The sequence below is a fragment of the Macrotis lagotis genome, chromosome 6 (genome assembly GCF_037893015.1).
Source record: "Macrotis lagotis isolate mMagLag1 chromosome 6, bilby.v1.9.chrom.fasta, whole genome shotgun sequence".
Classification (NCBI taxonomy): Eukaryota; Metazoa; Chordata; class Mammalia; order Peramelemorphia; family Peramelidae; genus Macrotis; species Macrotis lagotis.
In genome coordinates this window covers 225,643,781-225,657,378 of record NC_133663.1, presented here as the reverse complement: position 1 = coordinate 225,657,378, position 13,598 = coordinate 225,643,781, and the positions used below count along the sequence as shown (strand labels likewise).

The following is a 13,598-nucleotide window of genomic DNA, read 5'->3' as shown; positions in this document are numbered from 1 at the left end:
AAGGGAAAATTCAAGAGTGTAGTAAGCAGACCCAGTGGGTTTTAGAATTTTAAGACTATTCTGTGAAGAATTTGCATGGGGGAAAAAATTGTTGAAAGCCAAAAAAATTTAAATGCCAACAGAGTACCAACAACAAAGGTAAAAGAAAAAAATTTTGTTACTGAAGCAATGGGTCATATACATTTAGCAGTAGCTTCCACTCTTATGGCTCAAAACATCTTTTCATAAATTGATCTCATGAAATACATAGTAAAACAATTAAAAATAAGACCACTGAAAAGTAAATTCAGTCAAATTTCTCCACTTAAACCAACAGAAATAATCATTTACCCTGAATAACAATGGAAATATTTTTCATATATTTTTGGAGCTGGGTTTACTTTAGAACATCAATATTTAACATCTTCAGTAACCATTGTTAGATTTACCCAGAAGCAGACAACATTGGTAAAAGCAATGTATAGCAACAAGATATCAGAAAAGCAAAAGTACGCAACATTCAATTTTTAAAAACCCACAATTAGAACTAGAACAAAGCAAGTATCTTTTGAAATTGTGAAAGACTGCAAATTTTGAAACTATTTAACAGGTTTTGATTTAAACACTATGGAATCAAGCGCTCATCAGTTTTATATGTATTCATGATGAAGTAAACTTACTTTAGCATCCTAAATCATGTTGCAGCACAAAGCAAGGAAAAGAGATATTAATCAGTAGATATTTAGAAAATACCTTTAGATGGCAAAGTTGTGTTATATCTGAATACAGGTACTTCATCATATTAACCAATATTTATTATATACTTTTGACATAATTGTGCAATGATGTGTGAAGAAGCAGGTATAGTTTGTTACTTTTGAGGGGGAAGTGTCAGTTTTTTCTTAGAGGATGATTTATAAAATATTGAAATGCGTCAGATTAATTGAAAAAATTCATTAAAACATTCTAAGAACTTAGTCTATTGTAATGACTAGGGTGAAAAATATGTATATATAATCACACATTCACACTAGACACACACACACACACACACACACACACACACACACAATTTTTCCCCCCTGCTCTTTACTCCAACCCATTAAGTCAACTGGTTAAAACTATGCATGAAACCTGACCAACAGAATCATATTTTGGCACTGGTTACATTAGATACATTTTATTCAATTAAGAGCTACCAGTATAGAGCTATTTCTTGGAGTTAGTAAGACCCTTTATTTTACTTTGCTAATCTTAGATTATTTGCTGAAAACCAACAGATTATTTTTGCATATTTTCTCAACACTTGAACACAAATTGTGTATTTGCTAATTGGTTAATTTGTATTACAGTGGTTAATATAGGTATCAATCTCATGAGTGTAGTTCAAAGCTGATTAACAAATATTTAACAAAAAAGCAGTATATGACATCAATAATGCTAATTTGTGGTTTTCTATGTTGTTACGCAGCTTTCAGGGATCCACTTCTCTTTGAGGTTTGACTCCAATGATGTAGTAGACTTTAAAATTTATAAACAAACATGTACATATATACACATATATATACACACATATATGTACATATAAAAAATTACCTGGGCACAGTGAAATCTAAAACAAATTCTTGGGGGTAGATGAGATAGGTAGAGGAGGAAAGCCATTCACATGAAACAAGGTACATGCAACATTTTTATTTTAGACATGCCAAGAAAGCTATTTCAGAATGAGTCATTTACAGCAAGCAGTTATATACAAAGAACAAAAGAAACATCATTTTGGTACAGCCCAGCAGACAGCATTTTGGCCAACAAGCATGATAATGTATATGTTACCATTACATTAAATACTGTTATTACCTTAAAAAATACTTTCTTGGGGAAAATTCTGTAACTAGTTCCTAGAATACAATATATTCCCAATCTGATTAACCTTTCTGTGATCATACAAGTATTATGATTTGTAAGAACACAACTTAATTCCTAATGACCCGTCTAACCTATTTTGATTGATAGACTGCGTCACAATGATTAGCTTGATTAAATAATCATTTTGGAGGTGATTATGCTCCTTAATGACCTACTGATTTCAATTCAAGATATGAAACTACATGAAATTTTTCCTTTTGAAATATATATTGAATTAAAGCCTATAATACTGGCCAGTGAGCATGAAGGTTTTAATGCATTTCAACTATATAAAATTAGAATATTAAAATGTACATATTTAGACTTTGCATGTAAAGGTACTAAATATAAACAGTAGTAAAAGTTTTAAAAGAATTATTATTGTTCAATACTAACTAGATCCAGTACAAAAAGACAAATGCAAATGCAGAATACTACCCTTCTGCATACTAGTTTAGTGAATGAAAAATCATTTTGTGTGTTAAATACAATACTATGCCTTGGATTTTCAGTTTATAATTTTTCTTTTTCATTTCTACATGTACTTAAATATGCAGTGTTATAGGACACATTTATTATGCAATCTGAGATTGTCATTTTCAAAAACAAACACTATTTTACTTACTAGTTTGGGTTTAACTTTAGTGGGCCATATGCTAGCTACTATGCTACACATTTTGTCTATAATGGAACAATTTCCTTTATCTATGAAATTAATCACAGATGGTTGGTTAATAACAAGTATGTGCTTAAGATGAAAACTTTACTCAAAACATATACACATTATATATTTCATGAAAAAAATTAAACCAAATATTGACAGGAACAAACTATATCAAGATGACATGGGGGAGAAAACAATGTAAATGTGAGGATGTAAACAGAGAGGACAAAGTACAACAGTAAAATGGTTATGGTCGTCTATGTTCAAGACGATTTGTTTCACCAGCTGTTCTGTCATAAGTAAATGAGCTGTATTTCCTTTGTGAAATTCTGCATACTCGATGAGTGATGTCATTTAGTACACAGGGACATTAAAGTATTCATGGCGTGGCTACAAAAGAAATGCATACATTCTTATATATGGTACATAAATGGACATATAACACAATATTAACTCTATTAGGATGTTTTATGTTTCATACAATTACCATTTACTAATATTTCACTTAGGAAGATGTAGTACCCTCAATTAACTGGAACAGGGGAAGGAGAAATTATATACATATATATATATATATTGATTATAGGAAAATTAGTTAAATTATAATAACATTGCAAAGCAGATTTATCCATTTAAACTTCTGAGGTATGTTCTGGAGACAAGTCATATTCTGGAGGAAATGTTAAGGATGATGTAGTAAAATCCTCTCATTTTACAGGTGAGGCTCCAAGAAGTAGTAAAACCTATCACCTAGATCTGGACTCCCAGTCCAATGCCTTTTCCAACCTACCTTACTATAACAATGGGCATTAATGTTCAAAATTATAGTTTTAAACCTGCAAAATCCTGAAGTATCTAAGCAAGATTCAATTATGTTAGCTACATTATATTTGCTGAAGCAGGAAAGTCTACTAATAAGTTTTGGAAAGATTTTTTTTAACTAGTTTTCTGATCAATGCTGAATCAACCAGAAAATTCTGCCAAAATGCAGCATTAAGTGATCTAGTTAATCAAGTTTTATTATACTTAGGAAGAGAATTTAATCTCAATGAAAACAGTTATAAGTTAAGGTGGCTATAAATCTTCTTAGATCAAAACGGAAAATCTTTTCCCCAAGGACAAAAAAAAAGCTTCTTCTCACTCACCTGGCATTTTAAGTTGCAAAAGAGCCCATTTCTTTTCTTTTCTTTTTTCAATTAGAAAAAGGCATAATGCAAACTATTCTTCAAGAATGTGATCTTAAGACTTAGGCATATTATATTTATTAAAGAGGAATTATGTATCACTCAGTTGTATTAACTAGGATTTTTAAAGTAGGTATGTTTGCAAACTTGCCAAAGAATGTTTCTTTCATTAAAAGTAATTTATGAATTTATGATAACTTGTGTTCTCAAATAAAAGTGGCATCTTCAAAATAGTATTATGTTAAATCAAGATCACTGTTACAACTATAAAATCACTATTGATTGAACATAGCCACATCTTAATATTCCTGTTTAGAACATCTGAGAATAAAATGCTGAAGTTTTAGCTCAGGTAGTTCTTGATCAATTTTGAATTTTTTTTAAAATTTAGGTAAAATTATACCTAAATGAAGTAAAATGGAAAAAAAATAATTCAGACAGTGTTTAGATGGAATGCATTATTTTTTTAAGGTGAAGATAAAATGCTACAACTAATATGGGAAAGAAACTATAAATAAACAAAATAAAAACAGGCACTAGAGATTGCCTCATTTTCATATGAAAATTCTGTTTTTGAATAATTAGCATATCTATAGTTTATGAATCTAGGAATTGATAAAATCTATATTATTTAGTGAAAAAATTAACATTTTAGAAAAAAATTACAGAATCTGAATATAACTCAAATTAAAGCAAAATCATATGGGTTATATAAAATGAAAACTAAAAGGAAATCTAGCTCTGAATAACTAACTATAATGACCAATCTTGATCCCAGAACAGATCCTGGAAAAGCAACACTTCTCTCTCCTCTAAGGAATAAAGAATGTTTCTGTATTGATTGTTTTTTTCTTTACTACAAGGGAAAATTCAATGCTGGCTTGGGAAGGGATGTATCTGGAAATGATTCTGAAATAAAAAAAGGCAAAACAAAACAAAATCTAGCCTACTAAACACAAGATATGAATTTTTTTCTCTAATTTGGAAATTTTCTTTGCTACAAGGGAAAATTTACTGCTAGCTTGAAAGGGATGTATCTGGAAACAAATATGATATTAAAAAAACAATAAAAACCCACATACCAAACCTTCAGTATGTTGTCCTCCCCCCAAAATGTCCAAAGCTCCAAGAGATAGGACAAACATTGAAGTAATGCTTAAAATAATAAAATAATTGGTAAATTATTTTTGAAATGTATCTTTTTTTGTACAGAAAAACATCTATTAGTAAAAGACTCAGGTTTCTATTAGATATATTTACATTTTTAGTTAATGTTAAAAAATTATAATACAACTGAGATTTAAAAGTGTTAATATATCTTAGAGCAAAGACAACAAAGTTATACTTTTCCAATATGAGAGAAGCTGGAAAAAAATTTTGAGCAGACCTCAAGAAAACAGACTTATAAGTAATCATATATACATATAAACCCAATGACCTAGTCTAAGGTTTTAATTATTAAAAATCTACAAGTTCTTTCTTACTCAAATTCCCTATATGCAATTTATGTCTGTGTTTTCATGTCCAGTATTTCTAAAATAACAAACAAGAAGAAAATTTATTTTTTAAAGATAGTTAAGACAACCATTCATTCTGTCAACTTGAGTCCTTTTTTAAAATGCAGAAGTTAAGAGCATACTGCTGCTTGTATATAAGAAAAAAAGGTTTATTCCAATATGAGAATGAATTGGGTTTGTTGAACACACAGAGTATGAAGGAAAAGCAATCAGTGCTAACAAATCTAACTAAGGAACCCTCAGTCTTTTTTTTTTTTTTTTTAGGTTTTTGCAAGGCAATGGGGTTAAGTGGCTTGCCCAAGGCCACATAGCTAGGTAATTATTAAGTGTCTGAGACCGGATTTGAACCCAGCTACTCCTGACTCCAGGGCCAGTGCTTTATCCACTGCGCCACCTAGCCACCCCAGGAACCCTCAGTCTTAACAAAATTGAGTATCAAAGGAAGAAATCAAATCTTTTACATGGTATTCATTTAACATCTAGCATGAATATAACATTATGTGTCAGGCACAGTTATTAAGTGTCAAGTGTCTGAGACTGCATTTGAACTCAGGTCTTCCTGACTTCAAAGTTGATGCTTTATCTATCTAGCATCCAAAGATAAACAGATTTAAATCTAGAAGTAGGAACTAAGGTCATCTAGCTCAATATGAAGTTTTATAGATGACCATTAAGGTCCAGAGAACTAACAACCAGCCTGAGGTAACAAGTGAAAAGGGATGTAAGGTCACCAAGGTTCTAAGTAGCAAATATGTAATTTAAATCCAGCTCCTGAATTCAAATCCAGTGCTGTTTAGTACTCTGTCTCCCACCCCAAGGGAAACTAGGTCTGGCTACCTCCTTTCAATATGGGTTCTATTTCCCCTCAGTCCTTCTTATGAAATCCATGCAAGTCCTAAAACAGTATTTGGCACGTACAGAGGAAAAGTTGCTAGATTTGGGGAAGAAAGATATATGTTCAGATCCTGGTTCGGCTACGTAGTACCTTCTGTGGTCATGGGCAAGCCACTTAATTTCTCTTGGTCTCAGTTTCCTCACCTGCAAAACTGAACTAAATTTGTGCAGACCTCTGAATATCTTATGATTCCATCTGATATCTTGGCCCTATCTCTTTAAGGTTTTGAGAGTCTTTTTAATCCCTCAAAGGCACAGCTCAACTTTTTAAATGCCTTACCATGTATAAGTTGGGTCAGGCAGTCAAAAAGTACTGAGTACCTACTGTGCCAATCACCAGGGAGACAAAGAAAGACAAAACAAAAAACAAAAAACACCACCCAGATCCTACACTCAAAGATCTCACAGTCCAAAGAGGGAAAAGACATGCAAACAGCTATGAACAAACAATATACATGATAAATAGGAAATAACCAGCAGAGAAGATAGCAATACTATTAAGGGGAATTATTAGGAAAGGCTTCCTATAGGAGGTGAGATTTAATGGGCACTTGAAAGGGCAGCTGGGTGGTACAGTGAATAGAGAACCAGCCTTGCAATCAGAACAACCTGAGTTCAAATTAGCTATGTAACCTTGGGCAAGTCACTTAACTCCACTGCCTTGCAACAAAACAAACAGAAGCAGTCAGATGGCTGAGCATCTTAGACATGTTGGTGGTTAGCCAGTGCAAATTCAAGAGTTAGAAGATAGAACATGTTGTTTAAGGGAACAATAATGAGATATGTATCACTGGATTATTATAACTCGTGTGTGTGTGTGTGTATATAAAGGTGGGAGATGTTATGAAGGACTCTCAATTTCATCATAGGACTTTATATTTGATCTTGGAAGTGATGAGGTGGAGTTATACTGAATGGATGACATGATCATCCAAGGGAATTTATTTCAGGCTTTATTTCAGGTTGAAATATATGTAAGGAAAGGGTAAAAAAGAATACAGAAGAAAGCAACTATTATACTTATTTGGAGGTCTACTTAAGATTATCTGGTTTTTTCTTTTCTCTGGATTAAATTTTATTCAGGGATTACTTTATGAAATCTTTTGAAATCAAACTGGAACTCAATCCATAAATTATATTAAAATCATAAAAAAATTGAAAGAAGAAACCACTTTAGAGGTTCCAAAATAAGACTAAGAAAACTTGGTTTTAACTGTTATGGGATATGGAAGTAAAGTAGAGAATAAGAGTAGTAGCAGTAGCAGTAGCCTTCTTGGTAGAAAATACTTAGAAATTTCATTTATCTCTTTAGATCAGTGAGTCCCAAATAAAGATGCTTGTAATTCTAGAATATGATTGGAAAAAGGCATCGTTAGTCAGCTAATATACCCATTACTTTCATGTCCCATAGCATGAATCCCTATATAACATTCTGGACAAATAGCTTCACTCTATTCCTTTCAGCAAGTCACTTTTTTTGGACTTCAACATCTTCATTAGGCACATGAAGGGGATAATTCAAGATCACTCCTAAACTTATAATTAAACAAAACTATAAAAGCTCTTTTATAACATTGGCTTAAAATGAGAATAATCCATTGAATCAGTTAAAAAAAAACAACCTTTAAACTCTTTTAATGTCAGCAATGTAAAAAAGCAGCATGCTATAATGGAAAGGTCATTGGATTGGTAATTTAAGGATTGCTATTCATACCCCTAGGAGCCTGCTACTTATTACCTTTGATTTATGAGGGCTCAGACTACAAGATTACAAAGGTCCCTTCAAGCTCTAAATTGCACTTTCCTATTACTATTCTAATCGTCCATCCTCCACTTTAAGAGTTGGGAATTCTTAACCCTCTTTCAAGACAGCCATTTCTTCTATGGAACAGTCGTAATCATTAGAAGTTTTTCTTTTTTTCTGGGTCAAAATTTGCCTTCTTACAACTATCATTCATTGATCCTTTTCCAGACCCCTGGAACTAATAGATAAGTTTCACCCCCTAATACATGACAACCTCTGAAATAATTAAAGACAAAAATTTGTCAACAAAGCCTTCTCTTTTCCAGTCTTAACAGTCTTATTTCTTTCTACAGCTTTACTTGTGGAATAGTTTTGAGTCAACTCATCATGCAACCTCTGAGGTTGTTTTGGGATTGAAGACTAGCAAGTAAGAAGACATGGCTTTTAATCCTGTCTCTGACATCAGTTGTGTGACCATGGTCAAGTAATTTAATTCCTTGGAGCACATATTACCTCATCCCTAAAATAAAGAGAATCATGCTAGTATGTACAAAAACCATTTTGTAAACTTTAAAGTACTATATAATTGTCAACTCTTGATATCCTTTAGCAAAAACAAGACAACCTTGACCCTGTCTGTACTAAAGAACCCAGAATTGTATAAAACATTACACATATGGTCTAAATAGGACAGAGTACAGCAGAACTAGAGACTTACTGTTATTATTAATAATAACTAGCATTTACATAGCACTTTAAGATTTGCAAAGTATTTAAAAATATTATCTCATTTGAATATCACTTCAGTCCTGGGAGGTAAATGATATTATTATCATCCCCATTTTACAGATAAGGAATGAGGCATACAATGGTTAAATTACTTAAGAGTCCTCCTACAGCTGGAACTTAGGTCTTTGGGACTCCAGGTTCATGACTCTATCCACTGAACCACCTAGCTTCTATATTCTATTCACTACACCATTAATTCAGTAATTACTCCAGCTTTTTTGTTTGCCGTATTACAAGACTGATTTATTCTTAGATTTCAATTTTATCCTGTACTTGAACAGACAACTACTCTTAACCAAAGTTCAGGATTTTTCAATTTATCCTTATATAATAATTATCTCTTTAAATCTAGACCATCATTTTATCCACTAAAATCATTTTGGATTAAGTCTCACCTAACATTGTTAGCAATTCTTCTAGGTTTCCTGTTATCCAAAAACACGATAGGATTTTATCCAATGAAGCAACGATATCAATCAGCAATGATGAAAATATTGATTTTAAAAAGGATGAATGACAGGTTGCTGAAATGAATAACTTCTATTCCACAAAGGCTTCTTCCCAGGATGATATTATTCTATTACCACTCTTTGGTTCCTCTTGTGAATTCACCTAGCATTCAACTTGCATATCTATCTTTCCTTAGAAGGTTATCATTATATCTAAAGTGCAAGTAAATGAAATCTATAGATCTATCCAGCTTAGGATACAAATACTCAAATGGATTTTTAACTTAAAGATAAGGATATTCCCTTCAAGAATTCATCTGCTGTGTCTATTATAGACACACAGACAGACACACACACACACACACACACACCCTCTGTAAGTTGTCCATACAACCATATTTGATAGCCTGAACAAAAATCTAGGCATTCTCCATTCATTTGTCCATTTAGTTACAATTAGGACTCAGAATGTGTATTTTGACTAAAAAAATCAACATACTCTTTCCCAAGCCCTGCTCAAAACCTTTTCACAAAGTACTGAAGAGAACTACAGGGCAACTGATCTTACATTTTAATTTTAAAAAAGGAAAAAAGTATTAAATACAACTTAAAAGTTAACTTTAAGTAAATCATAGGATATGGTTTTATATCACATTTCATCTTATTTTCTATTTGTATCATAAAGAAAACACACTCCTCTATTATAAACTGCACTTATAGTCATAAAAGCATTATTGCAATTATACATAAAACACTTCAAATAGTATAAAAAAATCCCAAGTTGCTTTGCAAAGCAAATGGTCTAAGCTTTAGACCCTAACAGTTGTCATTTCTAGAAAAGTTACCTGAAACAAAAAATTTAAATCTAAATATTGAGAGGCAGGGAACTGTTTATTGGGCTCAGTTTAGTCTTTTCTTATCCATCAAAAGAAATGGAGCTAATTAAGATGGCACTTCTTAAATATACCTTTATATAATAAGCAAATATACAAAGATTAATAAAATTAAATGTGATTCAAGAATTTTCCTAATAAATTATGCTGATCTTTCTGCTTTCCCACAACATTCTACTTAAAATGGAGGTATGTTACTAAAATCTTAAATCTTTTTTTTAGTAAATTTCCCAATAGACATGTTCAACATGACCCAAAATAGGTTTTCTTAGGCATATACTTTTGATCTTCTATACATTCTTTGTGAGACATAGTCTCTTTTGCCACTGTGGTAAAAATTTCATGGCAGCTCTAGTCATAATTTTGTATCCATCACCTTCTTCAATAAGCTACTTGATTTACCGCTGTTCCTCTTCCCTCCCTCCCTGACCAATGTTTCTTCAACAGTTAGAATTTTCAAATCTGTTTCTACTTTCCCTCTGAGCTTCAAACAAAAGGCTTTGTCCCCTTAGTAACTTTGAATTTTCCCTTTAGCACTTGGTTCTGCTTAATTCACAAAAAATGTAGCTAGTTTGTGGCTGCTGCCACATCGCCCTAGCTACAAATCAGAAAAGATGAAATGAATATAGACTGAAGGTCTAAGTCACAGATTAAAAACAAATGATGCAGGTATTTTTGCTCTGGCTGCTGCTTTATTGAGTGTAAAAGTGACTTTTTCCCATAAGAAATTACAAATCAAGAAAAGGACAGTTTAAGAGGAAACAGGGAAAATTTCTATGAACTTATGCAGAGTAAAGTGAGCAGAAATAGAATGATTTATATAATGACAACAATGCTATAAAGAAAAACAACTTTGAAAGTCTTTATACAAATTATGATTATAAAAAGAACTAAAGATGAAGCACACTACATCCTGTCAGAGAAGTTTTAGACTTAAAATGTAGACTGGAATATGGAATACACATTTTTAGATGTGACCAATATAGTAATTTGTTTTTTGTTTGACTATGCATATTTGTTATATGAGGTTGCTTTTTTCTTTTTTAATCCTTAAAATAGAAAGGGAGTAAGAGGGAGAGAAGAACTTTTCTGAACTGTAGTTTCCACATGTGTAAAAGGAGACACTACTACACTTCATTTAGTTTAAATATCTTTCTTTGTTGTAAGGAAAATGCTTTGCAATATGGGATAAAAATTAAAGCCAACTATATTGAAGTTACTGTTTATGCAACTGAAACTTATGTAACTATCTTTAAAAATCTTCTATAATTCATATTGCCAATTCAATTGTTTTGATATGGTAATTTTATACATAAAAACACAATAAAACAAACATTGTAAAAAATAATTTCTGAAATATTTAATATTTTTAGGAAATTACAAAATTTCCATTAAAAACAACTTTCTTCAAAAGATTCTTACATTTGCTTTTTGAAGCCCTGCTACACTCTCCTTAATAATTACCCCCTCCAGAAATATGTTGATATATTATAGATGCAAATATAATCTATTCTATCATGCAGCACATAGTATTAAATCTCCTGTCTTTAGGCCTTCGTCTACTATATTTTCAAGAAATATAACTTTATAAATGGGTCATGTTGAAGAAGATGCAACAAATTCCCAAGTTTAATGCTTGCTTTCTTTATTTTCCACAAACTTCTTTCATAAGAAACAGTATCAACAGCAAAGCTCAAAAGGGGAATTAAAATAAAACCAAAACCAAAACCAAACAAACCCCCCAAACTTCAAACTGATGCTGTTAGTATGAAAAGGAAAGGTTATTAAAACACACCCAAAAGCACTCTTAAAATACCATCATGCAAATACTGCAGAGGGTTTAAGCCCATCACCCATACTAATATTACTGCTTTGCCTTCACTTTATCAAGCAAGGACTTGAATTCATTTCACGTGCAACAATCTTTGCATAGCACCTCATTTTATCCATGCCACCAAAATGGTAAATTTAGTAATTACCAATAATTAAGGTGGGGGTGAAGGGAAATTAAAGCCTTATATTGTTCTTAATCATAAGATATCGTCAGACAAACCTCCCCAGTCTTCATTCTGGTTCTACAAAATTAAGCAGTAGAGAAAAATGGTTAAGTACCTGACTGAAAAATATGTAAATTCTTTGTGCTCTTGTCTCTACAGATAAAGTAGAAATTCTAGTATTTTCCCTTTCCCTCCCTCTCCCCCATCACTTTCAAATCTAATTTTAACTATGGTATTTTAATACTGGCAGTAATGGGGGAAAAACTGATTATACTGACTAGGTAACATTCTTAGAAGGAATATATCTAAAGCATAACAGAATACCAATTCAGCATTCCTAATGTTACATTTCTTAACTCTATATTACTTTTAATAAGAATGATAAAGTTTAATACCAATGGCATATTAAAAATAATTTTCTATATATTCAATAATTAAATATTAAAACTTTATTTAGACCATTTTCTAGGCTTCACCCTAATTGACATTATCTAGTTATATAACTATATACCAGAAGGATTAACTACACAGCCCAGTGTGGAAGTAATACATTTGATTTTTTTAACTTTCATTTCAATCAAAATCCTATTTATTTGGACTTGTATAAAAATAAATGAACCAGATATACTAGTCATGTGAGATGCTTTTTGGGCAAAATCACTCTTTAAAACACATTAATCCTATTCCTAACTTATTGTATATTATAGCTTAACAAAAAATCAATTCTACTCATTTATTAACTGCTCTATACCAATATAACCATTAATCATCTGAAAAAGAAAATTTTTTTAACTTTTCAAGTTTTTCAAATTTATCTATAGAGATAAAAATACTGGCTTCACATAAAAAAGAAGAAAAAATATCTCACCAATAGGTTAACACCTCAAAACCAATGTCTATTTTAAAATTTTATATCTCAAAGTATAGCATAATGATATTAAAGCAATACAAATGCCAAATCGAAAATGATAGGTAAAAGTCTACATCTTACCTTAACTTTTCAAATACTTGTGAAACTTTTCCGAGATCTATTTTTAAGACAGACCCTCTCTTCCCCCAACTATGAGTTAGAAGGTACTAAAGATAATATAGTCACAGGAAACAACTGCATCTAGCAAGAATTCTGTTTGAAATATATTTTTAAACTGTTATTTAAATTTTTTTTTCTGTTAAAAACTTGGGCTAAACAGAACATGCAAATAAATACCCCCAAAATCTGAAACAAACAACTAAAAAACATAAGAAAACAAAAGAACACTATGTGTGTGTCAAAGTGCTCATGGTAAGGCTAATGTAGTGTTTTCTTCATATGAAAAAATATGTTTATTAATTATAACATTACCTCCTAATGATTTGGGGGAGGGCTAAAGAAACCTGAGAAACATGACAAAGATACTTAGCTCTAAAAAAGTATGGTGGCATCTATAATGGCATAAATAATCTCTAAAAAAACAACCACAATAAGAGAATTTAACTTAGTTGTGTACAAGATGATTTTCAGTATAGGTTTGATCATTTTTCATTATTTAAACTATTAAAGATTCAGTGAACAAAAAATATTTAATCTGAATAGAAATGTTCTT

At 31.4% G+C, this 13,598-nt stretch overlaps 1 protein-coding gene across 4 annotated transcripts in view; it reads right to left on the bottom strand.

The window, feature by feature from the left end:
• Positions 1-13,598, bottom strand: part of AP1S2 (adaptor related protein complex 1 subunit sigma 2) — a 31,392-nt gene that overhangs the window by 1,412 nt on the left and 16,382 nt on the right. Inside the window, exon 5 of one of the 4 annotated variants that reach the window (XM_074192377.1) lies at positions 2-2,938. The exons of 2 other annotated variants lie outside the window; for them this stretch is intronic. In XM_074192377.1, the coding sequence (XP_074048478.1) occupies positions 2,903-2,938 (36 nt within the window). In that variant the 3' untranslated portion in view covers positions 2-2,902. Of the gene's footprint in view, position 1; positions 2,939-11,997; positions 12,094-13,598 lie in introns of those variants that run through there. One more of the 4 variants, XM_074192376.1, reaches the window with a different exon arrangement.